We start from the raw sequence: 27,881 nt of genomic DNA, 5'->3' as shown, positions 1-27,881 counted from the left end.
AAATGTTATAAAGATTTGGTAATAACTGCTGCAATTGCACCAATAAACCAAGTTTAAAAAATTACGTTTTAATATTACCTTGAGACATCTGAATAAGTCAAGACGAAGGTTATGGAAGTGCACTATATTCCTCGGTCGCAAGATGTCGCTTTTGATTAGTGGCCTGAATGGAATTTCCCATATCGAAGATCCCGGATGTAACGCATGAGGCTGCTTAGGTATTTACTTAGCAAAAATAGCAAAATATCAGGAATTATAAGGGTATTAGGCATAGAGCCATAGGATAAAAATGGAGCTAAAGATACTACGGGCAAGGGCAATCAATTACATTGTGTTTTATTCGTGCTGTTGGACAGATTTAAACAGAGTTACGTTATCGCCCCCCTCCCCCCCCCCCCCGTGAAAACTTTATGAATTCGTACAACCTAACAATATGTTAGTGCATTAAGCTTGATAACGTTTGACAGCTCTGTTATTGTAGCCACTCCATTTTGTGTTGTCTCATGAAGTTATACCAAAATAAAACATTTCACTTTTGACACATGCATCTTTGCTCTTTATTCATCAGTATTGTCCAGACATTACAATTGCAATGAAACATACAGATGAAACATAGTTCCTCTGTAATATACAACATGACACTACTGATTCCAAAAAATGTCTTCCCCATACATAGAGCTGTGTAACCTACTCTAACAGAGAAATTAGCTCCACATACATATCCTAAACTCTTTCCTGTCTCTCAAATCTTCAATCACAAATGAAAATCTGTATCTCTACCTAAACATTTTCCCTCCCAACATCTGCTTCGAGATTAATATTTTTCACTAATTCCATTGAAGCAAATGATAATGGAAGCCAACTTATTACCCTGTTTGGTGTTACAGGTATGAACATACTAGGTAATACATTCTTTCCTCTCTAGCAGTTACACAAATCTATGTGGACATCCTCAAAGAACACAAAACTACATGGCCAGCGGCCGAGATAAACTTTTTTCAAAAGTCTTGTTTATACACCAACCCAACGGTACAGCATTGCCAATATGATTCTGTCTTTGCATCCACCAAAAGATCTGCTTGGAGATTTTTAGGTGGTGGGTTGATTTGAACATGTTATGAATAGACAAAGGCTCACCCTGCAAAGAAACCATACGTCTATGGAAATTCCAAGTGTCAACTGCGTTGTTACACGATGACGATTCAAAGAAATGATGATTTCATCAAGGAAAGAACATCTCAAATTGAAAATGTCATGCTCTCATGAATAGCCACCAATAGGTTGATTGGGATATTTTATGAATAAGTCTCAAACAAAGAAAACCATAAAACTATGGAAATGGCCAAATGTCAACTGCGGTGCTAAACGATGATGCTTCAAAGAAATGATGATGTTTCCATCAAAGAAAGAAAGAAAGAACATCTCGAATTGAAAACGTTTGTTGCCCAGGTGCTCCGATCAGCACAGTGTTCCTGAGTCCCGCCATCACGCCCTGGATGCGGAGAAACAACCCTGCCTTCAGACAGTACGTGTACAACCGGGATACGGGGGAACTGCAGGTAGGGGGCGCTACTTTCCACTTGCAATATTGATGGACGATCGTTTCACAATTGAAAATATGCAGTTGTTGATTCCTACTGAATATTGAGGTTTTTGGTCCTTAAATTATGCCATTGGTGTGGAACAGCGTGAGAAAGTTTGTGTCTTACTAGTTTGGTCGAAGTTGCAGGTTTGGAATGCCCTGCCGCTCCTCCAAGAGGTTCAGAAAGAAATCAAAATTAAAGGTGATAAAATCTGCGTATGTGGGTTCAATGAATTAAACCCGTAAGAGGCATATATAGAAATTACAGAAAGCACAACCTTCTCAATGTAAATCCCACCATTCTTGCACTCTCTGTAGGACTACCTACAGTACTACGCCAACCTGACCAAAGCCAACCGACTCCAGTTGACGGACTTGGACTGGCAGCTCGAGTACCAGGCCACGGTGGATTATGGGATCGATGACGTCAACCCCGTCTCCATGGAAACGCTGAGGAAGTCTCTCAACGAAGTTCCAAGCGATGCCTTTGAGAAGTATTACAAGCATAATTCAGTGGGAGTGGACTATGTGTATGGTTCATGCATAGGGAACTGTAGGGCGGCTCAACTTTGCTCCACATACAGGGTGGACTATGACGAGTATGACGTGTGCTGGAAGGGTACAGTGGCAGGGGTTACATGTCAGAACCTGGCTGATGTAATGCTTACTGTGTTAGCACTTGCAGTAATGGCTGTAGTTTGCCATTTGGTTTGATTTGGGCAACTGAGTTGCTGAGAATGTTGACGTTTGTATCTTGTTAGCTTGAAATTAATACTTTGAAGTCCTATTTTGTTAACATCTGAAGAAAAAAAAATAATTAATACAATATACAAAGCTTTGCTGATAGTGTGATAGCATGTATAGTATTACCAAGTTAATTTACCAGCTCTTACGGGTATATTGCTTAATTAAGGTCTAGACTTCTAGACTTATGGGTGCCTTTGAAATTTATAAACCTAAGTTGGCCTCACTGATTATACTTATTCGACAAACATTGTACAATGGATTGTGCTGACCTTGGTTTTTATTGGTAGCAGAACAATCTGTATCACAACATTCATGTTCCTCTGGCCTCTAACAAGGTTGTCTCATAACTCAAGAAGCTCCTCAAAACATTCTGGCTGAACCTGAGAACAGTTTGATAAATACTTCATATTTTCACAGTCTTTTATCTTGAGAGATTCAAACATTTACAACCAATGCATTCAACATGAAGCAACTTGTGTATGTTACACTATATTGAACTGCATAGGATATAATCATAGCTTAATTATCCAAATAGAAACTGTTACAGATATATTACTTCATATTGTCACACTTAACAACGGTACTTGGTATATTTATATTTAACATCATAAACTTTTGGATTGAATATGCTTATTTTGTAATCCGAACCATTTGCAACAAAACTAGGCCATACGGAATTGTTTGGTGAACATGTATGTATATTCTTAATAAATCATCATATCTGGAGTACTAAAAACAAGACATTATTAAGTAATTTATTAATAATACCATTTAGGAAGCATTGCCATTTTAAAGATAACCAACATACTTAACCGTTAATTCCATAACTGTATATATTAACCTTGTCAACAATATCAAATTCCAATAACGTTTGAAAATGTCTCTTTGACCTAAAGTGCATAGCAGTATGACATTGGAAATGGAACATATCATCTTCCATAAAGTAATTCATCAGGATTTTAAATATTTTGTACACAATGTATTTGATCTGAAGATTAGCTTACTTGCTGAGTCAATGTTCAAATTATTTAAGATGTGTCTTAAGTCTATGTTCTCCCATCCTTATCATCTGAGTAACAGGGTCAAGTCACAAACCCTTGACAACTTAAGTACATCTCATAAGTCAAAATGTGACACCATGTTTTGACTTATCAATACTGTACATTTGCGACTCATGCAAAAAGGACAGCTGGTTATGGCATAAAGAAATGTGTTAATTACTGTGCACCTTCTGCATGTGGGTTCTCAGTTCATGTGGCCTCAAAAAACCCCTGTGACACACCTGACACCTGTGAGGAAACTCCTTAGTGTGATTATTGATTACATGGCACTTCCAACCTGTCCTGTCACTGAACCTCATGTCACAGTGTTCACATTTGTATGGCTTCTCACCAGTGTGAAGTCTCATGTGTTTCTTTAGATCACCTCTCACTGTACATCCCTTCCCACACACTGTGCAGACATGAGGCTGCAGGCCAGAATGTGTTAACATGTGTGTGGTCAGGTTTGACTGTCGGTTGAATGACCTCCCACACTCCTCACACCTGTAGGGTTTCTCTCCAGTGTGAACCCTCTGGTGTCTCTTCAGGCCTCCCTTCTCTATAAAACCCTTCCCACAAGTCGGACACTTGAATGGTCTCTCTCCTGTGTGGGTCAGCATGTGTTTCTTCAAGTTATTTTGTATGTTAGTTGAATAAGTACAGTGTTGACACTTGAACCGTTTTAACCCTGACCTGTCTGCATGAGTCTTCACATGTCTGTCCAGGTAGTCCTGGGTAGAGAACAGCTTCCCACACCTGCTGCACCTGTAGCCTGCAACTGCACCTGTCTGGATACCTGTAATGATATAACAGGTAATATCAATCAGTGCTATACTTAAACAATGTGTGTTCATGACCTGTCTGCATGTTTCTTCACATGCCTGTCCAGGTAGTCCTGGGTGGAGAACAGCTTCCCACACCTGCTGCACCCATAGCCTGCAACTGCCTCTATACCTGTAATGTAAGGATACCTGTAATGATATAACAGGTAGTTGCTTTAGTGCTATATCTAAACAATGTGTGTACATGACATGTCTGTCCAGGTAACAGTTTCCCACATCCACTGCACCTGTAGCCTGCAACTGCACCTGTCTGGAGACCTGCAACAATAAAAAGGTAATTGCTTAAATGTAATTGGCATTTCTGTCCAGGAGAACAGCTCACCACACCTGCTACACCTGTAGCCTGTTTGATACCTGCAGGGAAATTGTCAAAAAAAAGTGTGCACCTTTTTATAGCCTCCTTCGCAGTCTTGTTGGGCGTCGGCGTTATTTTTTCTCTGAGCGACGCGAGTAATATGCCGCCGCGAGGGACGATTTGCTGCCGAGGGAGTTTTTGCCACGGAGAGAAGGTTTCGCGCTCCAACAAGACTGCTTGCAGTCGGCGACTAGAAAGGGCTATCAAAAAACACTTAGGAGCGATTGGCATGGATGTGTGAACTTCCCGCAATAAACGCCACCAGTGCAGGGAGGTGTTCACGCCCCGTTGCTCGACGAGCCTAAACTTGCAACTTTCCTAGCGGTCGCCGATCAACCCGTCGGTAGAACACCAACCATTCCCGAAAACCGAGCCCTATCCACTCAACAAAATCCCGTAGTCATTGCTGCTACGAAAAACAACTTTGAAAAGATCACTACCACAGGAACCCCGCAAGCTAAACTGACACTGATATTGCTGGGGGACGTGGACAGATAAACAAAGTGCCACCATGTTGTTTGATCTCACTGGTCATGGGAGGGTAACGCACCGCTCCGCAGCAAGTTGCGTAATAGAAAGAATGGCACATTTCACCAGCAAAAATAGTACTGCAAAGTTTGTCTTGGTTTGTTTGCATGGGATGCTTAAATATGCACAGCAATGCCTTTGTTGTAACACTACCAATTTTCTCTGTTGGAACCTTCCACTAACGTTAACGCAAGCTAATAAAACCAAAGGCAAGCGCGTGTCAGCCTTCTCCATGCGTATGTGTGAATTACCCTTGCGCGAACATGTGAATTGGACCTGCATGCGCGAACATGTGAATTGCCCCTGCACGAACATGTTAATAGCCTCTATGAAAGGCTGGCTTAATCCGAGGTCCTTTCTAGTCGCCGATTGCAAGCAGTCTTGTTGGAGCGCGAAACCTTCTCTCCGTGGCAAAAACTCCCTCGGCAGCAAATCGTCCCTCGCAGCCGGCCGCATATTACTCGCGTCGCTCATAACGCCGACGCCCAACAAGACTGCGAAGGAGGCTAGTATTATTACATGTTTGATCAAGGAGTCTAGGGCGAAGAACACCTTGCCTCACTTGCTTCACCTGCATTTGTGTGGATACCTGCTAAGAGAGCAGAGAACAGATTTGTTATGATGGTTTCAAAAAAAAAAGTGACACTTGTATCTGTCCAGGTAGACCTGGGTGTAGAATGGTTTCCCACACCTGGTACACAGTCCTGTAGCCTGCAACTGCACCTGTCTGGAGACTTGTAATGTTATAACAGGTAATTAATTCAGTGCTATGTTTAAACAATGTGTGTACAGGACATGTCTGCCCAGGTAACAGTTTCCCCACAGCTGCTGCACATGTAGCCTGAAACTGCACCTGTCTGGATACGTACCTGCATGTGGCTGACATGTATCATATTTAGGTTTGTAAAGTGCAGATATGACTTGTGCTTTCACATATGAGACCAGGGAATACTGCTACATTCGTAGCCTGCAAATGCACCTGTGTGGATACATATGGACAAAATTATATAACAGGTCTTAGCAAGAAATGATGCATCCATGTTAGAACTAGAAGAGACACTGTCAGTTCTTTTTAGAATAGAGCCCATAGTGACAGGAGCATAGACCACTCATAAAACACACCATACTCTACCCTAAACACTGTCAGATGTAAGGTATAAGGAGTTTCAATAAAGAATTACTCTTTGATGTTTTAGGGATTAGTCCCCTGGAGTGATTGACAAACAATATTTGCATTGAGTTCTATCCGGACTGAGTTGAATGTTCTACTTTTCTACCAATCCCTGAAATGAAATGAGGTATAAGCCTTACTTTGCTTTTGCTTACTGGGCTCCTCTCCCTTGGTCTCTTCCTTTTCTGAGATGCCCAGCTCTTTGGCGTACTCATTCCCATACCACACCAGCAGCTCAGTGCCAGGGCGAATGGGCTTGTAGGTGCGGTAGTAGATGTTCCTGTAGTACTGGAAGGCCACCAGGTTCTGCTCCTCCTCATTCCGCGCACAGTTGACGTAACGCATCCAGCTGCTCTTGGTGACATCAGTTGCGTCAATGTAGTACTTCACCTTGTCATTCTTGGAGATCTGCATGAAAATAATTTGGTACAAATGTATCACACTTATGTGTGGTCTTGTATCTTATGTCTTGTTTTCTGCATCAAAAAGCTAAGCAATCCATGCAGCAGTTTGAACACAAAACAAGTGTCCATAGGCGACAATTCTCCGTGAAGTTTTATATTTTGCAGATTGAGAACAGTAAAAGTGTATGTAAACAGTGTGTGATCAATTAACAACTGCAGTGTTCGAAATACTTTTTTGACAGCACGGTGTGCTACCTAGGGCAAAAACTAGGTTGCGCATCAGAATTTTAGGTTGCCCCCCCCCCCCCGATTTTTGTCAAATTCTATATAATTCTATGCACGTGTCGCAATAGCATATTTCTTCTAATCATATAAGTATAATACCTCCATGTTCTAATAATTATCTATTCATGTTTTATGTTTACAAGGCAACATTTGTAGGTGCGGTAGTAGATGTTCCTGTAGAACATTTGATCACATATGCTTAAAAATATTATTGTTACATTAAAAAACATTATAAGACACTGAATCGCTGTCTGTGCATACGTAGCGTGCCGGACATCGGCCGTGCATGCCTACCATGCCCCACTTGCGAAATAAATTCCTGAGGCTAAAACGCGCGCACATCGTGCGTGATCCCCAAATATTTCCGTTGTTAAAACATAGTCACTGGAATCTGAAATGTATTCATACAGGATAATTTCCCTAACTTCAGCAGGAGTTTTGTTTATGTTTGGATCGGTAAAGATAAGCAAACCAAGGTCCTTGGTCAAAATCACGCTGGTCTAGGCTGCACTTCCGGGTTCCATAAGAGCAAAAAGAAACCATGAATCGACAAAGGAACATAAATTTCCCCAAAAGGTTATTTGAATCATGCCTTTTTTCACTGAATGTGGCTATGCACTCGTGGAAAACAGCGATCTCGAGGTAGTGCATATTTTCAAACAGAAAAATTGTACAGATTCGCGTCCCTGCGCCTTTGTCTTGACAACCAATCAGAGACGCATAACGCGGATACGTCATGCAAGATTTGCATACCGACCGGCCACCAGGCACCAGCCGCTCCATGCCAGCACCTAGCTGCATGCAAGCTACTTCCGCCCGCGGAAAGGGCTGCAACAGCCGGACGAAAACACTTCCACAACATTATAGGGATGTTTCTAAAGTATGCAATTACATCAATATAGAGACTGCTACGGTAAAAATAAAAAGACGTGCATCATCACGGACATAATGGCACACCACATTCCCAATTACACAGAAATGCTATGTACGGAAGAATGTGTTTTGGCTGCGAACATCTTCCAAAAAACTTACCATCTCTTAAGCACGGGCAAAAACATCTGGAACCACTTATCGGCCCCTCGTTACATCTGCCTGAGACTCCCCCCCCACTCCTATTCCAAACAATGCGGTTTTCTGGACCATTCCAATTTGCCTCATAATTGTAGGGGTGCATCTGCAATATTACATTGACCGCGAAAGCAGCAACGGCAAAAATACACATTCGTGCATCATAATGGGCATGCCCGCAGACGGCGTGTAAAATTGCGTGCCGTTTACACAAAGGGAACCCAGTGTTTTGACTGCGAACACGAAAAAACAGCTGTTCACAACACTCCGTCCGGAGGTCCTGACCTCCTTCACAGAGTAACAAGTGACACAAAGGGCTATCATGTTGACAAATTACATAATGAAAGGAGCATACTAAGTCTTGTAGTTTGTTTCTATTGATATCCTCATATAATTTAAGCAAACAGTACACTATAGGGATAATGTAACGAGAATACAGTCTATTACTTACTTGCCATGCATATCCACTTGTCAGTCCTATCTCAGGCCCAGTGATTTTCCCATCGTATGGCCCAAACACCAGGTTCTTGGGCATGGCCTGTCCATCCAGCCAGACCCCATCCCCTGCCCCCTTGATCTTGGATGGACACACAGACAAGTAGTCAGGTAGGGTGTGGACGGCCCTGTTGGGTTCTCCCTTGGGAACTACCTTGTCCTTCACGACAGTCAGTGGACCATGGACTGGGCAGTCTCCCTCATACAGCTCATTGCAGTCTTCACAGACTGAAACAAAATGAAATCATATTCAACTTGTCAACTGCAATAAAGTTATAAAAGAATATTTAAAATCTTCCACTAAAGCATGTATACCAGTCTGGACTACCAAACAGATTTGCTTGGACTGCTATAGGGTGTTAAATAAAAAAAAAGGTTCCACTGGCTAATTGTTTCTATCTGTACAATTAATACAAAACAGCAAGCATTTAATGAAATTCCAGTATCAAATATGGGAAAATATAACATGTACTACTATAAAGATGTAATCATTAAGCGATTCAATACATGTACATACACAAATAGTGGTCATCATCTGGAAGTTCCACTTCCTTGTAGTTCTTTCGTGGGATGTTGCGTTTTGGGTAGCGACTCCTCTGAGTCTCCTCCCTATCCACCACTGGCTCTGGCTCCTTCAGTTCCTGCAGCTTTGGTGGTTGCAGTGTGGTGGTCAGCAGCTCTGTTATAACACAAGATATCAAATGAATGCTCATTTAAACTGCAGAAGGGACATGGAACAAGGCAATTCACTGTGACAATATTGTCACAGTTTTGCAATCTGTAACGTTGTTGCTAAAAGGTTACGGTGTGGTATGTGTGGTAAATTTAACCTGTAAAGTTCAACATGTCTTTATTCACAGTTGAATTGGGCAAAATGTATGATTAGCATTTTATGCATACTAGTATTTTAGCAGCCCAACTGATCAAACTACAATCATTAAAAAAGAATGCGTTTGACAAATACCTTCCTCCAAATCAGTACTGATGTCTGACTCTGACTCCTCCTCCTGTCCATCCTGTGGTCCAGCAGCCTCCTCTTCCTGGATCTCTAGTTCCAGAGCCTCCATCTTCTTCTCCAGCTCTGCAAGGCCAGCTGCAGTCGCAGCCTTAACCTCAGCCACCTCCTCTGCTTGGAACCCCATGAATGTCTTTGCCACATCATCATCACTGGGAGCTTTGCTTACTGTTGCTTCTGCTTTCTTTTTTGCCTGCAGTTACAAGAAATGACAGTGTTATGATGATATGTGTTAGATCAAGATCCACAGAGTCTCTGAGGTTAGTGAGGTACCCTTTAAAACAGATCAATTTTCTGTTTGTATGGGCTGTCCTTGGTGCTGATTGTTATACTCAATGGAAAGCACACCCCACAATACAGTTTCACACCAGGTCCTACTATTTGATATTGAATCATTGGTGTCTACAAGCTAAATTAAACAGAGAAATGTCTACTACACTGGTTGGAAAAAAATACGTGTGAGCTAGCCAGCAGGAGGGCATAGCATGGAGGCTTAAGTACACTTGAGCACTTCAAGATATGTATTACATAAGAGTTGTGTAATGAAATTAAGTTGTGATGTCCTTACCTTAGAATTTTGTTGAGGACCAGTTGTCTTGGGTTTGGGTTTTGAAATCCTGGGTTTCTTGGGTGGCAACAGGAACCAAGCTGTGGATAGATCACAACAAGATATTAATTTGAATAGCTGAAAAACCCAATCAAACAACCTGAGTGTCTGAACAGTCAATGACAGTACAGTAGGGATGACACATACACACAACTGCATTGGTTAACATTTGTGTCTAAACATTTCTTCAACATGAAAAGAAAGAAGGTTGCCACTCCTGTCAAAAAGAAAACAACACAATCATAATCCATGTAAATGATGCCTCAAAACAGAAAATATGAAAATCTTTGTCAGTTGTATTTGTCATATAATTGTAATCCTCTGTCTGTCATGTTATCTTCCCTTGTCTAAAACACTGTACTCACGTTTCTTTGGGCGCTGGTTCTTCTTCCTCTCCAGTTCAGGTGTCCATTCCTCATCTTCCTCCTCCTCACTGCTGGTGAGAGGTGGGGTGGGGGGCTCCTTGGGCTGAACCAAGCTACGCCTGTTCCTTTCCATGAAGTAGGGTTTCTTACCAGGCAGACCTGACATTCAAAAATGATAAACAGTAAATCTTGTCAGATAGTAAGACGGTATGATATTTCCTAAAATTCTGACTACTACAGTACATGTACTGTAAAATGCTGACTTTGCCCTTTGTATGCTATGTTCAGAAACAGTCTTTTCAAGACATAATCTCCAACCAAACCTTTTCTAAGACAAAAATTATCCAATAGGCAAGAGAGCAGTATGAGAAACATTAAGGATTTTTCCTTTCTACATCTACTTGAACATCAAGACCTCTAACTGAAGCAATCAAAAACTTACCAAGCATCCTCATGACATCGTAGTTACGCTTCATGTTCCGATATCGCGTCATCTCGATCTTGCTGAGCTCTGCCAGCTCTTCCTTGCTGAAGTACTGCTCGATGCGGATGTCTTCAGTCTCTGGGACTTTGCTCATGTCAAAGTCTGGGTCTATCATGTTGGCAAATGGGTTTGATCTAGGAGATCAGAAACAATATAAAATTAGGATGATGATGATGATGATTAGAATGAAATAAACACCCAGTCAATCATTTCAGCTTCAACACAAATTCAAATAAATTTCAAACAGTTTTGCAAAAAGCACATTAATAAGTACAATGGAAATTTACTTCAAACGGTTAATTTTTGCATATTGCAGCACATTATCCTGCATTCTGTGCAACTTGCATGCATTTTGGAAATGTTTTGTAGGCATGGCAGGTAAAGTGAAGCCTAGAGAGCACCATATCACAGCTTAGATTTGTAGGGGGGGGGGAGAAGAAAATCATCTATGGGCGGCCATAACATCATTATTAATTTTACTATCAAGATCAAGGTGTTAAAACGAACAAAAATCAACATTGACATTTTCGGCTAGGATTAGAAAGCGATCAAAATACCTGCCACTGGTGCTGGCTGCCTGCTTGTCGTTGCTCTCGTCTTCTGACCCTGACGAGCTCGAGCTGCTGACAGACGCCATTTTCACACTGTCGTCTGCACTTTACAAATGGCGGGAAAACTCCTGTCAGCACAGAAAAGTGCAGTTTTAGCCCACAGAACAAATATATTACACTTTTTAGAATTATCCATGTTTTGCGATGATTTGAAAGCACTAAACTCGGTATAACTTGACTGACAATTATTGTACCCCAGCAAATATATCACCAGTCTGTAACTCTATACGACTAATGTTGAAAAATAAACAAACCCTCAACACATAGGAATCCCTGCATATAATGTACATTTGTACTTCACAGAACTCACAGTGAATTTTCAATAACCACTACTAAAAAGGACCGTCATCTGGGTCTAAATGACTAAAAATATTGCGATGTCAATGCGAGATAAAATGTAAACAACAAAATCCTGTCAGGTTTACGTCGTGTCACTGAGTTGTCAAAATGTCGTCTGCACGGATGATGAGATAAAATTTTGAAGTCTGACAGAAAATTGACTTCACACGGCAACGACGTAATTCATAGAGACTTACCAAATGCTTCTCTTGCCGGCTGAACCAAAGTTACGCTAAATCTGAAATATTTTGCCAAGAAAATCGCGATTTTTCAGGCACAAATCCACTGAACGTCCGTCCAGCAGTAGAATCGGCGGCAAAATGACTTCGGGAACATTCGGAGGTACTTTTTCCCATGATGCACAGCGATCGTGCATTTTCGGCGGCCGTTCGGGTGTAATCGGGCTTTCTCGGTGACGAAGATTGTTGATGCTTGGAGGGTCGATTTTGAGCTTCATGGTTTAAAAAGTTTGAAACTCACTGGTTTTGCAAGTTTTGTTATATAATAGCAAATCCAATGTTGGGTGTTATTGAATACCTTAAGTTAGTGCTAGGTTTATTCGGGACAAATCACAAAGATGGCAAATTCTCTTGTAGTGTGGATTGATGTTTATTATGCTGGATCTTAGAAGGTTTAAACAGGTTTTAACTCTCTTGATCTTAGCAAAACGATGACAACTTTCAAGGTACACAAAACATATGGCATATGTATAACACACATCTATTGCATTTATGCAGTCAGAGACTACAAATTTGTAGCTCACCATCAAAGTCTAAATTTCCTTCACAACTCAGTTGCTGTAACATTACACCTTATGTAAGTTTAAACTTGATATTGCAAAATGCGATTCTATAAAGGACACAGAATGGAAGCTTTCAAGAGCCAATAATTTAATATTTCAAACATCACAATTTATTCATCATTGCACATTACTGATATTCTAAGTAAAACCTTAATACCACCTGAACATTTATTTGAAATTCATACATTGGCTATATGAATATTCACATACATGTACCTAACCGAGTTCGGAATGATTCTTGATTATGATTAATAAATTTCTTAAATCACATACTTCAATATTCTGAACAACCTGAAAAATCAGTTGCATATGCATATATGCAAAAGTTAACAGTTGCCCATATACATATATATTTATGCAAAACTTAAACCATGGACATGTGCAGTGACATCACCAATTCCTGAGCAAACAGTGACATCACTGATTTCTGTGTATTCTTATTTATTTTAGTACTGGTATCATCACTGCTTTCTGTGCACTAACTTATACTGTTTTGATTGACACATGTTCAAACCAAGCTTACACTGACATGACTGACTGGAAACATCACTTTAAGATCTTGCATAATAAGCAGATACTTACAGGTTAAGTATAGTATAGAATATCAAGTCTTGAAACTTGCTCAAGAAAGTGATTCTTATGTTAAGTACTAGTAGCTGTATCAATTCAGTAATATTCCGAGGAAAATCCTATTCAAATTTTAAGATCATATACATGGACTCAGCTACAGTGTTTAACTATTTTGTAACATTTCATATTCATTTCATAACTTAATTCTATATCAATCATGGAAGCTCATGCTTATGTGAGTGGAGCTAAGGGTAAGTGAATAAGACACATCAACAAACAAAAAGTGGGATGTTGCTTGTAGAACAAAATATGTACATCTTGAAAAAAACTACAAAGTAATGGAATTGAGAACCTGTTGTAACTGATATTTTGCTGCATAAAGAAAATATTTGACTCAAGATACACTAGCAAAACGTTCTGTTCATTTCTATGTACATATCTCTAGAAATCCCTATTGTCTTCACAAATCAAAGAGCCTCATAAGTACGATCAATAGAGACACAACCTTTGCATTTTCTGAAAATATCCAGTATTTTCAGCCAAGTCAAATTGAGCAGTCATTCATCAGTCAACAATGTGAATTTGTCAGCTTAACAATTCATCCTAACTAAATGTAACTCTCAGATGCATAGCACAGCACAGATGCTAGAATGGGTAGTTTTTTTCACTTTCTGTAGGAAAAGTTTCCAAGCATTGTCCAAAATGACAGATCTAGTAATCTTGATTAAAATTCAGATACAGCTCCAAGGAGCAGTGCTCCACAATTGGCGATAACTGCTACAATGCACTAATTGCAAATGGGTTATGTTTTTATCAAAACCTCAGAATGGGTTTACAATAAACAACTTTCCCATCCTGGTTGACAGTCTATGTCTACACACCTGTCATCTTTCTGTGATCAACCAGCTACCCTAGAAAGTCCATGATATCCCCTCTACTTAGATTCTGTGCAGGTTTCTGTTGTTGTTGCTGTTGGGAGGGACCAGGAGGCGGCCAACCCCCCATACCACCAGGATTGGTACCTCCCATCTGGTTAAATCCCATTGGCTGCTGCTGTGATGATGTCATTTGGCCCATGGGTACTTTCTGCTTCGGAGGTCCGAATAGATTATCTAGAGAGGACATGTCTGGTTTGGCTTGACCTTGAGTTTGACCTTGAAATCCAGGACTGGCTCCTCCCATCATTCCCTGATTGCCCATCATTCCCATCATCCCTTGCCCCCCAGTTCCCATCATCCCTTGAGATGGCATTCCCATCATGCCTTGGGAGGACATTCCCATCATGCTCTGGGTGGGTCCACTTCCCATCATTCCAGAGGAAGTTGAGGTCATTCCCATCATTCCCATGGATGTTGTTGTCGTACTACCCATCATGCTCCAGCCTGTGCTTCCTCCCATCATCCCTTGTGAACTTCCCATCATTCCTGTGGTACCTGAAGACATAAAATAATGATAACATCTTGTATAAAAGAGAATTACATATATTGGAACAGCTGTTACAGTATCAAAGGCCAGGAACATTTTTCATACAAAATGCTGTCATTCGTACTGACTCTTTCTTCCCAAATGAATACTTTATGGTATAGAAAAAATATCTTTTTCAACCTTGACAAAGTGACTTAAATCCCCACACTGAATTCATCCCTTTAAATACTGAAGACACATGTATTACTGGCTATAACAATTCACGTCTTGACATTAAAGTTTCAAGATAATGAAGTAAGTGGTTTTTTTTAGAATTAAGATGATGACCCACCTGTACTTGGAGGCACCATAGGTTTGGAGTTCAGTAGGGTTTTTGACAGGTCTCTGGCTTTGGGTGATGAGGCCGTGGCTTTAGCAGGGGTGGGAGACTATTGTAATGACAAACTCAGCTGTACTTGGAGGCACCATAGGTTTGGAGTCCAGCAGGGTTTTTGACAGGTCTCTGGCTTTGGGTGATGAGGACGTGGCTTTAGCAGGGGTGGGAGACTATTGTAATGACAAACTCACCTGTACTTGGAGGCACCATAGGCTTGGAGTCCAGTAGGGTTTTTGACAGGTCTCTGGGTTTGGGTGATGAGGACGTGGCTTTGGCCTGTGTGGGAGCTATGGGGCCTTGTGTCTTCAGGCGTCTCTGTTGTTCCTGGTCACGAGCCAATCGCTGCTTCTCCTCCAAGGTCAGGTTCACCTGGAAAGGATGCAAAACACACATTTTTGTAATCATGATAAAAGTTTCATCCCATAAAACCTATGACCATTTACATGCATATGTACATGTATTACATTGTACAGTGCAAATGATCTGAGAAAAAAAGTATAGCCCTGGGTGAACATGCTATAAGACTTTCACAAGGCTTAACTGTGCAATGGATACCAATGTGAAACCTTAGGATTCCAACAGGGTCCCCCTGAAACCTTAATGACGTGCCAAGTTTAAAATCGTGGTTTCAGCTTACAAGTACATGTAGTGCTGTAAGTACCTGGAAAATTGACTTAATGTTATTAGATGTCTGAGAGATTTTTTATAAAGGAAGTCACAAAACAAGCTTGTTGGACAAACCTTGGCGGGTTGGTTGGGCATCCTCCCAGGTGACATGTCCAGTGATGCGGCTGGCTCCTCTCTGTCGACCAATGAACCAGAGGAAGTCCTGGAAGATGCAGCAGCAGGAGAGCCAGACATGGAGGCGGCCACTGGTTCCTTAGCAACAGGTTTGGAACCACCCAGCCCAAAACTGCTCCAGATCTTGTCCATCTATAACAAAATAAATTTGATAATTATCATGATTATCTTCTTATAGATGAGAGATTGTTAAGAAAGTTTTAAAGGCAAGCAACATTAAAAGCAAACTATTTTGTGTAAGTTTGAAGTGTATTTTACCTTTCCACCTGCTCCCTGCATGAGCACAGACAGACGCAGAGGTAAAGAAGGGTGAGGAAGTTGTTAGAAGCAGACCTTGAGCATAATCTACATGCACTATAAACACACTTTTATCAAAGACACTTAAAGCAAAGGCATTAATGAGGACTAAAGAGGAACAGTTACTTCATAGTTTCATGTACTGCCAGCATTGCAAATGTTATAGGTTATGTATTTAAGAATTACCGCAGAGAGAATTCAAGGAAGGGTGGACATGTCTATTATTGCTGATAGAGGTTTTAATTTCAAACTTAGTCTAATAAATTCATTCACATACCATAGAATCTGAGCCACCATTTTGTTGATCTGTAACAGAAAAATACAATGTATACTATTGCATTAAAACTGTGCTCTCTTTGAAAATTGCTAAGACAGTATATAGCAAAAAATCATGTGAAGGCAATATGCAAATTGCTCAAATAAACCCATCTCACCACCACCACCTCCTGCAAACATACTGTTGGTACCTTTGGCATCATCTGCAGCTGCTTGGGTAAAGGCCAGGCTGCTTCTGTTAGAACAAAGCAGGTTTTAACAGTTAGACTGGGCAATATAATCTCAAAGTAAATGCACAGATATTGATAGAAGACTGTAAACAGAAGAAATCTTTATCCTTTACGAGTTTGAAAAAATCTGCACATTTTTTCATACTTTTCTAAATTAGTACACATCAAAAAGGAAGCAGAAATAAAAAAGTACATACATGAAAAGGAAAAAGTTGGTCCAGGAGTGGGAACAAGAAACACTGTTAGTCACAACAGGAGGAAAAGATTGTGCCAGCAGTATGGCAATAATGTTAGGGGCAATCAGACAGATACAAAAACTATTGAATAATAAGAATAAGAGTTGAGTATCTACTCACCAATCAAAGAAATGACAAAAATGTATTAAATCAAGCAAAACATGCAAATTCTGTTACATCAGTTATCTATCACCCTACTGTCCAAATTATCATCATAACCCTAAAAATACATGTTTCTCCCTCTTCCCCTTGCTTTGTGTTACATGTATCTCTCTCCCCCAACTATCCCCACCTCTGTTGCTCCTCCTGCATGGAGTGGAGCTGCTCCAGTTTGGTTCTCTGTTCCTGCTCCACCTGTCGTACCATCTCCTTTATCACCAACATGAACGCATTGAACTGGAACAGAGAGGAATACAGAAAACATTCCAGCTGAATCAGAAACATAACTTATTATAAGGATTTTAGATTGAGCACTAAATAAACTTCAAGTCTTGCATGCCATCCAAAGTCAACTGTAAAATACAATGTACTAATAAAAAAATAACTTAAGTTTACAGTTTACAGAATCTAATGTGATTTGGAAATGATCAAAGGTTCAAGCAAAGTTATCCATCATACAACTTTTAAACAATTTTTTTGCATGTTCCCACCTGTTTGGGGAACAGGAGGGACTAAACAATCTGTCATTTCTAAAACACGTTTTAAAATCACAGCAGCTTTACTTTGCTTTCTTATTTTCACCCTATGAAGCAAAATTGTCATCTAATCAGGCCCTGTATGTTCCCACCTGTTTGAGGTTGAGAGCGTTGTCTATGACAATAGGCAGAAGGAAGGGGAGGACTTTTGTGGCCAGCACGTCCCGAGGTATCCCCAGCTTCTTGTGCTCCAGGGTCATCTTATAGATTCCTGCAGGGATGCAGCATTTACTCAATGTTTAAACCAGTAGACCAGTTGATATCTCATAATTAATTAAAATAGAATATTTAAGAGCCCCTGGTCTACATTTTTTTGTACCAGAGACCCTATATCGGTGTGGGCAAGTTGGGCATACAAATGTACTCTCCTGACATGCCACACATGACATTTTCTGGCAACATTCACCCAGAAAAGGCATAAGTACAGAATGTAGTCTTACGCCAAGGTGATCATGACATTAGTTTCCCCTGCCTTTATATAGATAATTTCCTGGCCTATGTATTCCTTCCAAAATTTGAGAAATGAAGGTAGTTTGAAACTTTGAGATAGTTTCCTTAATTTGATTGATTTTTTTATATCATTTATTTGTACATGTAATAAAACTTAAGTTAACAAAACATTATACAATGGAAACCCACCTAACATGCCCATCAATACAGCAGGTTCTCTGGATGGTATCTCCTGTAACATGGGCAGAATCTCATCCAGCACATACCACTTATCCAGGGACTCCAGCATCTTACCCAGGCACACCAGGCAGTTCACTCGCACCTAGGGGGGCATGGACACAATGGTAAAAGATTACTAGCATGTCTCCTAGGACACACCAGGCAGTTGAGGCACACCTAGGGGGCATGGTCACACTTCTCAACAGTTTAAGATCCCATCCTAAGACTTTATACTGAGTCACATCTACAATACAGAGGCACCAATATGTGCACTTGTGAGTAGTTTTTCTGGCAAGATTGTATGCAACTGGTTTTATCCCAGAACAACATCATTGGCCCACTACTTGATAAGGTCACAATTATGCCTTAAGGACAAGAAAGAACTCACCACTTTTCTCATGAAAGCTTTATTTTCCCAACTGTGCTGAGTCACTTAATTGTTAAAAGAAGACAAGGTAGGGGAGGACTACCTCCACCATAACCTGCATAACATCAACCCTCAGGACAGAGGCAAATGGTGGGCTGTCATCAAGCCTCAGCATCAGTGTGCAAACATGTCTAACACTCGGAAGATGGGGAACAACAGACGATAAACTGGATAGTAAGTGAGTGAGTGAAGCTGAAACCTACTGAGAGAGAGCTTGTCTGCAGACACATAGTCTTGATCCTGGGGATGATGGAGTGTTTCATGGTGGAGAAATCCACCATACTGGAGAAGGTGGGGATGATGGCCAGACATCGCTCCTGTGGGGGAGAGAGAAACAGGAATGGCATTAATACAGTAGTGACAGTCATGCATAAATTCAGACAGTTGAGATTTTTTTCTTAGTTCAACAGTCTGTGCAACAATATGTGCATCTTTCCATCACTTACTGACATTCTGCATTTCTTTAATGAAAATCTCTCTTTTGACTAGAAATTTCTTTTCTATATATCAACCTCTATAATCCTTTTGACTAAATGTGACTACATGTACCTATGATCATCACAAATAATGTACTGGAAAATGGAAATTAGTAGTCTATCATTTAAAAAAAAAAAAACCTCAAAAGGAGACAATGCTATGCTAGCCTTTACAAAACATGACAAGTCCATTTTAGATAATTGAGTTGACTTATGCCGAGTTCTGGTGTCCCTGGCCTCTAGTTACATTCATCATAATCATCATAGATACAAGTAGGCTTAATGGTGTATATTCCTACCTGTATGGGCTGCATGGAAGATTCCATTGCTCTGTAGACCATGGGGAGGACGTGGTCTTACCTGTATGGGCTGCATGGAAGATTCCATTGCTCTGTAGACCATGGGGAGGACGTGGTCTTACCTGTATAGGCTGCATGGAAGATTCCATTGCTCTATAGACCATGGGGAGGACATGGTCTTTCACATCCTGGGAGGGAGTCTTGCTCAGAAGCAGGTCCATTTTTTGCAGGAGGATAATTACAATCTGTGGGGAAACAAGAGGTAATAATAAAATCATTATCACACATGAAATTCAGTAGGTACATATACTAGATGTTCTTGAATGTAAACAATATGTAAACAATATGATGATCTAATGTATAGCAAGTACGATCCATATAAAGCAAACATCTCCGTATATAGCAAACATGACCATATCTGTATCTGTATCAGTATAGCTGGTAACAGTATAGCCGCCATTTGGTATAACACACTAGCTTCGCAGGTACCTGGCACGGCAGCAGCTAGCTATTGCACATTTAATTGCAGGAGTTGTTTAAGGCTTTCTAGTGATGATGCCCCAACTGTGCTTGGTAATGGTGGCAATGAGTTCCAGTCTACAATAGTTCTTGGGAAATACAATGTACAAGTTTTTGAATACAATTCTTGGCCATAATAATTCTGATATTTGAAGGCATGACTGTTTTCCATATATGGTAGCATACCTGTTTTACATGCCAATATATAGCAAACATCTCCATATACATATAGCAAACACCTTTTGTAAATTATACTTCCATATTAGACCCTCCAGTTTGAAAGACAGTGAATTAAGGCTTCTTCAACCCTCACCTGGACTGGTTCAGACACCTTGAAGACAGGTTTGAGTTGAGGGAGGACCAGTCTGGTGTATTCCTCGTTGGAGCAGTCGTCGGCAATCAGCAGCACGTTTGGCAGGACAAAGGGTATCATATCGGGGTTCACGAACTCCTGGGTGAGACACGGCAGCACCCTCTGTAGCAGCACTCTCTGTGAGAGGGAGAGGGTAACTTATTGTTAAGTTTGTCTACAAATGTCTCCAGAAAAGAGAAGAAACGTGTATAGCACAGGTCATAGACCACAGCCTAGTCTACGTCTATGAAGGTTAGACATCCAGGTACCGGTAATACGATACGCCAAAAAAGCAGTTACTCAAGCAACTGGATATGATTTTAGAAACGTCATTTCCAAAATCATATCCAGTTGCTTGAGTAACTGCTTTTTGGCGCACAGCCTAGTCTCCCTATCCTTTTTGGAAGAGAGACGCACACACGCACGCACACATCCACTCACACACTCACACACACACATACAGTATGGCATGTATATAGCCCAAATCATGTATAGCCCAATTCATGCCGCATTGGGCTACATACATATACATACATACATATATACATACATACATACTTCAACTAACTTATTTAATATTTCTGAAATACTATCTAGTACTCATATCGGTCTGATGACCACTTTTTATTGATGTCATCAGGGAAGAGGCCAGGGTCTGACAGAAATGTCAATGTACAAAAATCAAATTGAAGCACAATGTCAGAAAAACTGGAATGAAAATTTACCTTTGGCAGTTTTGACATGACTTTGGGTAGACCTTTAAAGAACTGGGATTTCTGGAGGTTGTCCCTCTGGAGGAGGGTGTCCAGGTATTGCAGCGTCATCGCACCAACGTCATCAAAGAACGGGATCTGCAGGTAAAACAACAGTCAGCTGGTGTCATTGTTTCTACAGGATCTTGAAGACTTAAGTTAATGGTGTTTAGCTAAATCCTTGAGCTGCCACATACCTGAGAGATCAGGTGTTTAGGGGTAAGGTTAGGGTTAGGGTTAGGGTTAGAGTTAAGAGTTAGACTTACGATTGGAGTTAGGTTAGGTGTAGTCTCACACATCACGACTAAACTTCTCCCACCCGTACCCTTTGTCTCAGGTATATCGGAAACCCCCAAGTAGTGTCGGAGTCATGTATTTGGCAGGATCATGTATATGACTTGATAATGGCTAGGGTAATCTAAATGGCTAGGGCAACCTGATAATTAGTCATCCATTTAAAGACAGGAAAACAGGAATAAAAATGAATAAAAAACTTTTAAAATTGTACGTTCAAAAGTTGTGAATACTGGATCATGACAGTTCAGTTCAGTTCATCTCTAAACAGTTTTCTCAGAAGAATGACCCTTGACATTATGACCCCTGACCTTTGACATCTGGTCAGCATCAGGCCTGACTGTGGGCTCCACGTTCAGCATAAGTTTGACACACTCCCTCACAGGGTCAGGCACACTGCCCAGCACAGACATACGCAGGGAACCAAGCTGGGAAAAAAAATGAAAACATTAAGCATAAATTTCTTGAATGCAAGAAGGTTCTGTGAGCCTTTTAAACAACAACTGTAACATAGGAGACTAATGTCATCAAACTGTTAAAAAAGGAATGCATGATCATTGTAAAACTACAAAACAAGGTACATGTACAGTACGTACTAAGAGTTAGTTTTTTGTCACACTTATTTTAGATCACAGATCTCCATAAATTCATTTCGTTTTATAATTTAATAATTCACAAATAATACTAAAAAAAGTCAGAGAGAATGATTTATGTATATAACTGTCATTGTATGAAACATTCTTTCCCCCAAAAAGTTTACACTCACTATCCATGGCAAAAGTAGTTGTGTTAGTCACATTTTGTATACTGTATGACGGTGATGTTGTGTTAGTAGTAGTATTCCTGTAGCTGCTATAAATATGTGGAATGGGTGAAATGGGCTTAAAGTGCTGCTGTAGAACAAACCCACACCTTCTGGTAACCATGCCAGGTTTATACCGTTCCAAGCCAGGTATAACAAAACATGTAAAATAAAACAAAAGTAGGGACATATTAAAAAAATAGTTACCACTTTTACAGCAAAAGAAAATGTGTGATTATGTAATGTTCTAGCAAATGCAGTATATTCAAAACCACTGTACTTAGTAGAGCACGTCGGCTGCACAGAACCCCGTACATTTTTCGTTGGGTTTTTGGTCAACGTTGCATCAGAATTTTGCCTGTTGCAGAGGATATTCTTTCTGACACAACATTTGGAAACTACTGTCGAAATGCTAACCTTATATGAGCGAATACGACTTTATATGAGACATTCTGCTGAAGTGCTATGTACAATACATTACAGGTTTCGCGCAGGTGCAGTACGTTCTGCCGACGTGCTACTTAGTAGCATTAAGGTGGGACAGAAAGTCCATAATATAGATTGAAATGGCACATGGACTCCATACATGTATACTAGCACACCTGTTCTATGTTTCTCTTGTACGTAGGCAGGCTGGACCCACAGTCCATGATAGTCTTCCCCTGGTTGAAGATTGCGTAGAACAGCATGCCCAGCGAGAACAGGTCCCCTTGAGTGTCGCAGGCGCACTGCAGCACGTACTCGGGGGCATGGTAGTTCAGCGTCTGCTGGGCCAGCGGTGTCATGTTCTCGTCCCACTCCTTAGCTGGGAAGAATGCCTGAAACAGCACAGACACAGGAGTTATAGAAAAGGATTGTTGACAAGATAAGTAGAAAATTTGTACAAATCGCAACAAAATGGATAGGGAGTGGATGCTACCTGAAATGTCTGACCGTTTCCAAAATCATATACAGTTGCTTGAGTTACTGTTTTTTGGTGTATCTTATTACCTGGATGTCTAACCTTCACCGTCGCAGCAAAATGGCATGATTTTCACAAATGTAGGAAAAGAGCAATCTACATTGAATGCTCTTGTAATTCATCTGTGAATTATTTCATGTAGTTTGGTAACAAGTTTTTGATAAGTTAAAAGCAGGAGGGCTCAGCAAACTATTTCAGGCTATAGAGAGGCAGGGTTGGACAAGTTTTCAAAAATCCTCTTGCCCTATCGGGCAAGTACATAGTCATTTCCATTTGCCCGAACCAACTTTTCACTTGCCCAAAATATACATGACATTTTTTATGCATTTTTACTACCAGCATCTTTAAAGAGTTTATAATGCTGCATACTTTATTTATCAAAATAATGTGGTTTGAGACTTGCAATGGATTTTCTGACAAAAGGACATTAACATAATATCAATTTGGCAACATGATGAGTAATTTTGCTCCAAACGCCGTAGCAGCTATACTTCGCAGCCCAAAAATTTACTTGCCCATTTGGGCAAGTACAGGGGGATATTTACTTGCCCGAACAGTACTTTTACTTGCCCTGGGCAAGTGGGCAATGGGACTTGTCCAACCCTGAGAGGGTTCTTCTCTCCTCCTGCACAATGAATTTCATTACTTCACTGTCACCGTTTCTGTGCAAATAAACAAACAAACAAGATTGCCACTCACAGCCTGATCTGGAGGATTTGATGACGGGATGCAGAACTCGAACCCTGCGACCTTCCAGGCCCCGTTCTTGTTGAGGATGATGACCTCTGGTGTCAGGTTACCGTGGACCATCTTCACGTCATTGTGGAGGAAAGCCAGGCCTTCTGTTACCTGCAGGGTCAAGTACAGGTTATATTGGATCCATTTTTGAAGCTTTAGAACAGTTCCTTCAGTTATCATAACCGATTTCCAAGGGAGCCCTTGACAAATAAAAAATGATGAAAAAGATGGCATAAAGATAAAAATGCTTGTCCATAATGCCAATGTGTTTCGTGAATACCTCAGATGAAGTTTTATAAAAAACTCAAAATGGTCCATTTTACAATGTTTGTGGCCCTTCCATTCTCTTTGTTTTTTTTTTTAATTTTAGAAAGGATGTCAGCTTTGATAAATAAAACTAGTCCTCTCCATGAAACAAAAGATATTGAATAAGCAAATGCGGGTAGAAAAAATAACATCCTTGACAGAGATAACTACAAAGAGTACTCATCAGGTGCAAAATGTCAGACCCACCTGTAGTAGTCCATACTTGATCTCCACCTCATAGAGCTCATGGTCCTTGATGGCAGCAGGAACAGGTGTGGGCATATTCTCATAGTTACCCAGCACGTTGGCCAGGCTGGCAAATACTGGCTCTGTTGCAAACGCCAGGCTGTCTCTGTGGGAGGAACAAAGAGTACAGTCACTTATATATGAATTCCTTGATGAAACCAAAAGGCATATAAAATTTAGCTACATCTAGCTTCAGCTTTGTGCAAGTGAATGAGCTTTGTTACTAGTTGTCATCCCTCTTGTTCTTTGTTTTTCTACTGGCACTTCTAGGAGAGACCGAACAACTGATTGGAAAACATGCATGACTTTCTTTAAAGGTTGAAGGGCGTGTTGGAAGGACATGTCTATAGAATTCTGCCTTTCATGTTCATTTACAATCACTTCTCAGATAAGACTGTGTACTTAGTTGCTTCTCACCAAGGACAGGGAAACTTGTTGGCTGAAGATTGCATATTCAGCACCAAGGACAGGGAAACTTGTTGGTTACTTGTTCGCATAAATTATTTACTCAGATGGTCAAAATATAGACATGCCTAGGCTTTTTTTTAACTATGTAACATATCTAAACTGAAAGTAGTTTGTAAGCTACACATGAATGCTGTCTATGTTTGTACATGCACAGTTAAATTTCAGTTAAATTTCATCTCATAAGCAAAAAGTTCCAAAATCCCTTTTAGTTTTTCCCTTCCAATCTTCTGTGGTTAACTTGTCTCTTGCCACATCCACTACCTGGACTCCTCGAGTGGATGCTGCACAGTGAGCAGACGAGGGTGTCTGAGTCGGGTCAGCTGGGTCACTCCCCATATGTAAGAACTACAGTTCAATCAACTTCAATGCATTTCAACTACAGTTCTTACATACTCTTCGCTTATAGATGAACCCTGTACCTTGACTCCTCGAGTGGATGCTGCACAGTGAGCAGACGTGGGTGTCTGAGTCGGGTCAGCTGGGTCACGCCTCGCTTCATGGCCTCGATCACAGCATCCCTGTCCCTCCTGCTCATCCGCTCAAACTGTCTCTTCTCACACACAAACACTGACACCTCCTGGAAGCACACAGAGTACACAAGACTTCATGTGAGAACTGGTAATACATGAACAACATGTACATGTAAGTAGTAGTACTACAGTTCTTTGAACTAGTACAAATGTATCTGTAAATTGTTGTAGATTGTACTGCGTTCCTGTCCCTCCTGCTCATCCTCTCAAACTGTCTCTTCTCACACACAAACACTGACACTTCCTGGAAGCACATGAAAGCAGAGGGGATCTTGAACTAGCCTCTGCCAGGTTTTGGGAGGTGGCTGGAAAGAGTAGAAATCAACCAAAATTAATAGAGAGAGATAACATGCCAGAGGTGTTGGTCCACTAGCAAACTATACACTCTAGCAGACCAACTCCTCTCTCTATTTGGCCTCTTTTCAGCCACTTCCCAAAAAGCCTGATAGAGGCTAATCTTGAACCAGTTTAACTCTCAGAGGAGACAGACTTAGTCTTCCACAGATAGAGGAGACCGAGGCTGTATTCAGTATGTACAAGTTCAATGTAGTTTGTTGTACTGAGGGAATTCACCCGTTTCTCTACTTACATACCGGTACAAACATATGTTTGAATGTTAAGTTCAAACTACAATGTTATCCTTACCTGTTTGGTGGTTTTCTTGATGCCATTGTAGATCTTCCACAGACACCCCGGGCCACCACTGGCCACATGGTTCCTGATCTCAAACTCCCTTGTTTACAAGGTTTGTTATTTATTCATTTATTTATTTATTAATGGTTCGGCTTACAAAAAAGCAACTTTTCCTATGTCAAAGTTCTCACCTGTTTGGTGGTTTTCTTGGTGCCATTGTAGATTTTCCACAGACACCCTGGCCCTCCACTGGCCACATGGTTTCTGATCTCAAACTCCCTGGTTACCGGGTTCCCGAGCACCGAGCTGGCTGCACTGCTCACCGTGCTCTGGACCGTGCTCTGGAGCTTCTTCAGCATCTCCATGGTGAAGGGTGACCTTTGAACTTTGTGCAGTAGATGGCAGCAGGCTGAAACAGACACCTTTATCTGTTGCTATGGCAACATCTGGATGGGAGAAATAATTGTCCCGTATATGTGTTAGAGATATAATAATCTAACACATGTAATAATCTAAACCAGGATAGTGAGTGAGTGAGTGAGTGAGTGAGTGTTGATGTTTTTCAAAAATGATTGATCCATGATGGCAAAACTACATGTGTACCACTCTACACAACGTTAAGGTCTAGCAAACAACATCTACTTTAACCCAAGGAGTGAAGTATCTTTTTCAGTGTTTTTGTGTGTTTCTGACTTGCACAAAGGGGGTGAAGTCTGCCTGCCATCTCTGATGCCTTCATTTCAATAATTCTCATCATTCCTCATTTTAGATATTGTAATTGTATACATAATGCATGTAGTACAATGTATAACATTTCATTTATGTTTTTGTCTAATAAAAATGGACTTGCAGGGTACTAGACATTACCAAGAGGTGTTACATGTATAATTTTTTTTATTTCGCCAAGGAGCTTGATGAAAGCTCCTTTATTTGGCCCAAAGAGGAAAATTTTGCGATGTGTTGTTGTTCTATAAGGCTGTTTGTTTGTTTGTTTGTTTATTCGATCTCCATTAGATTAAAAAAGACATTACCTCTATCAATCGATTAAAAGATTTATTCTTGTCATTAGTATTCCTAAATGGTTTTTGGCCACGTATGTGTGTGCTACATTTATGTATGCAGATATCTAATATGGCCGAAGGGGCGTTTCCATTCAATTTTACCAGCAGCAAAAATTATCGATACTGACCTCAAAATTATCTTTGTCACTTACAGTATTCTAAAAATCATAAATTCGGCTGTTATATGCGAGCGTTGACGCAAAAACTCACCTTGTTTTCAAGAAACCATAATTTTTCACCTGGCGGCCGCCATCTTGGAATTGGAACGTCGACTTCGGTAGAAACCATTTCGCAGGGAGGGGTGACAGAAACTGCAACAAGGAAACCTTAATTTTCGTAACTCCGATGCGGAAATATGTAGTATAAAGTCCAAGATTTCGGAACTTGTCATACATTTAGTAGTTGCGGTGGGCTGAAAACGGTTTCGTTGATCGGCGAAACTCTTGACAAGTTTTTGAACAACAACAATCGCCTGAATCGCACCATAATTGTTTTCCAAGTAATTTTAGGCACTGTGGGCGTGCCCACATGTGAATATATTAAATGACGTAGAAAATGAACGAGTCTAAAAGTCTTATGGGTGGAAGTAACATTTCTTAAAAGATTAACACATTTGTAGTTTGTTGCTTTTCCTTCTTTCTATGCCAATTTCAGTTATAAATTATATCTTAGACAGTTTTTTCTACTATAACTGTTGATTTT

The 27,881-nt window shown here is 40.6% G+C and overlaps 2 protein-coding genes across 2 annotated transcripts in view; one reads left to right on the top strand and one right to left on the bottom strand.

Annotated features, from left to right (window-relative positions):
• The window catches only part of LOC109486886 (acid sphingomyelinase-like phosphodiesterase 3b), a 9,943-nt gene extending 7,647 nt beyond the window's left edge, over positions 1-2,296 (top strand). Inside the window, exons 8-9 of the mRNA XM_019790792.1 lie at positions 1,450-1,559; positions 1,901-2,296. Of these exons, the coding sequence (XP_019646351.1) occupies positions 1,450-1,559; positions 1,901-2,296 (506 nt within the window). The remainder of the gene's footprint in view (positions 1-1,449; positions 1,560-1,900) is intronic.
• Positions 2,297-3,542: 1,246 nt separating this feature from the next.
• LOC109486885 (SCY1-like protein 2) lies at positions 3,543-27,696 on the bottom strand. The gene is made up of 30 exons (XM_019790791.1): positions 27,390-27,696; positions 26,310-26,564; positions 25,375-25,532; positions 24,449-24,593; positions 23,897-24,046; positions 22,839-23,054; positions 21,746-21,862; positions 21,114-21,239; positions 20,350-20,526; positions 19,640-19,762; positions 18,946-19,059; positions 18,286-18,418; positions 17,739-17,857; positions 17,244-17,347; positions 16,644-16,720; positions 16,487-16,515; positions 15,853-16,044; positions 15,303-15,480; positions 14,333-14,743; positions 11,546-11,639; positions 10,947-11,122; positions 10,505-10,663; positions 10,101-10,180; positions 9,482-9,725; positions 9,035-9,196; positions 8,474-8,745; positions 6,406-6,673; positions 5,666-5,683; positions 4,237-4,311; positions 3,543-4,195 (listed from the first exon to the last, which is right to left on the bottom strand). Exons 2-30 carry the CDS (start codon positions 26,481-26,483, stop codon positions 3,543-3,545), a joined length of 4,944 nt encoding a protein of 1,647 aa, XP_019646350.1. The 5' UTR covers positions 26,484-26,564; positions 27,390-27,696.
• Between the last annotated feature and the right edge of the window lie 185 nt (positions 27,697-27,881).

Source organism: Branchiostoma belcheri, unplaced genomic scaffold (genome assembly GCF_001625305.1).
Source record: "Branchiostoma belcheri isolate BF01 breed outbred unplaced genomic scaffold, Haploidv18h27 scaffold84, whole genome shotgun sequence".
In the NCBI taxonomy this organism is placed as follows: domain Eukaryota; kingdom Metazoa; phylum Chordata; class Leptocardii; order Amphioxiformes; family Branchiostomatidae; genus Branchiostoma; species Branchiostoma belcheri.
The sequence above is the reverse complement of the archived record's forward strand: the minus strand, read 5'-3'. Positions and strand labels throughout refer to the sequence as shown.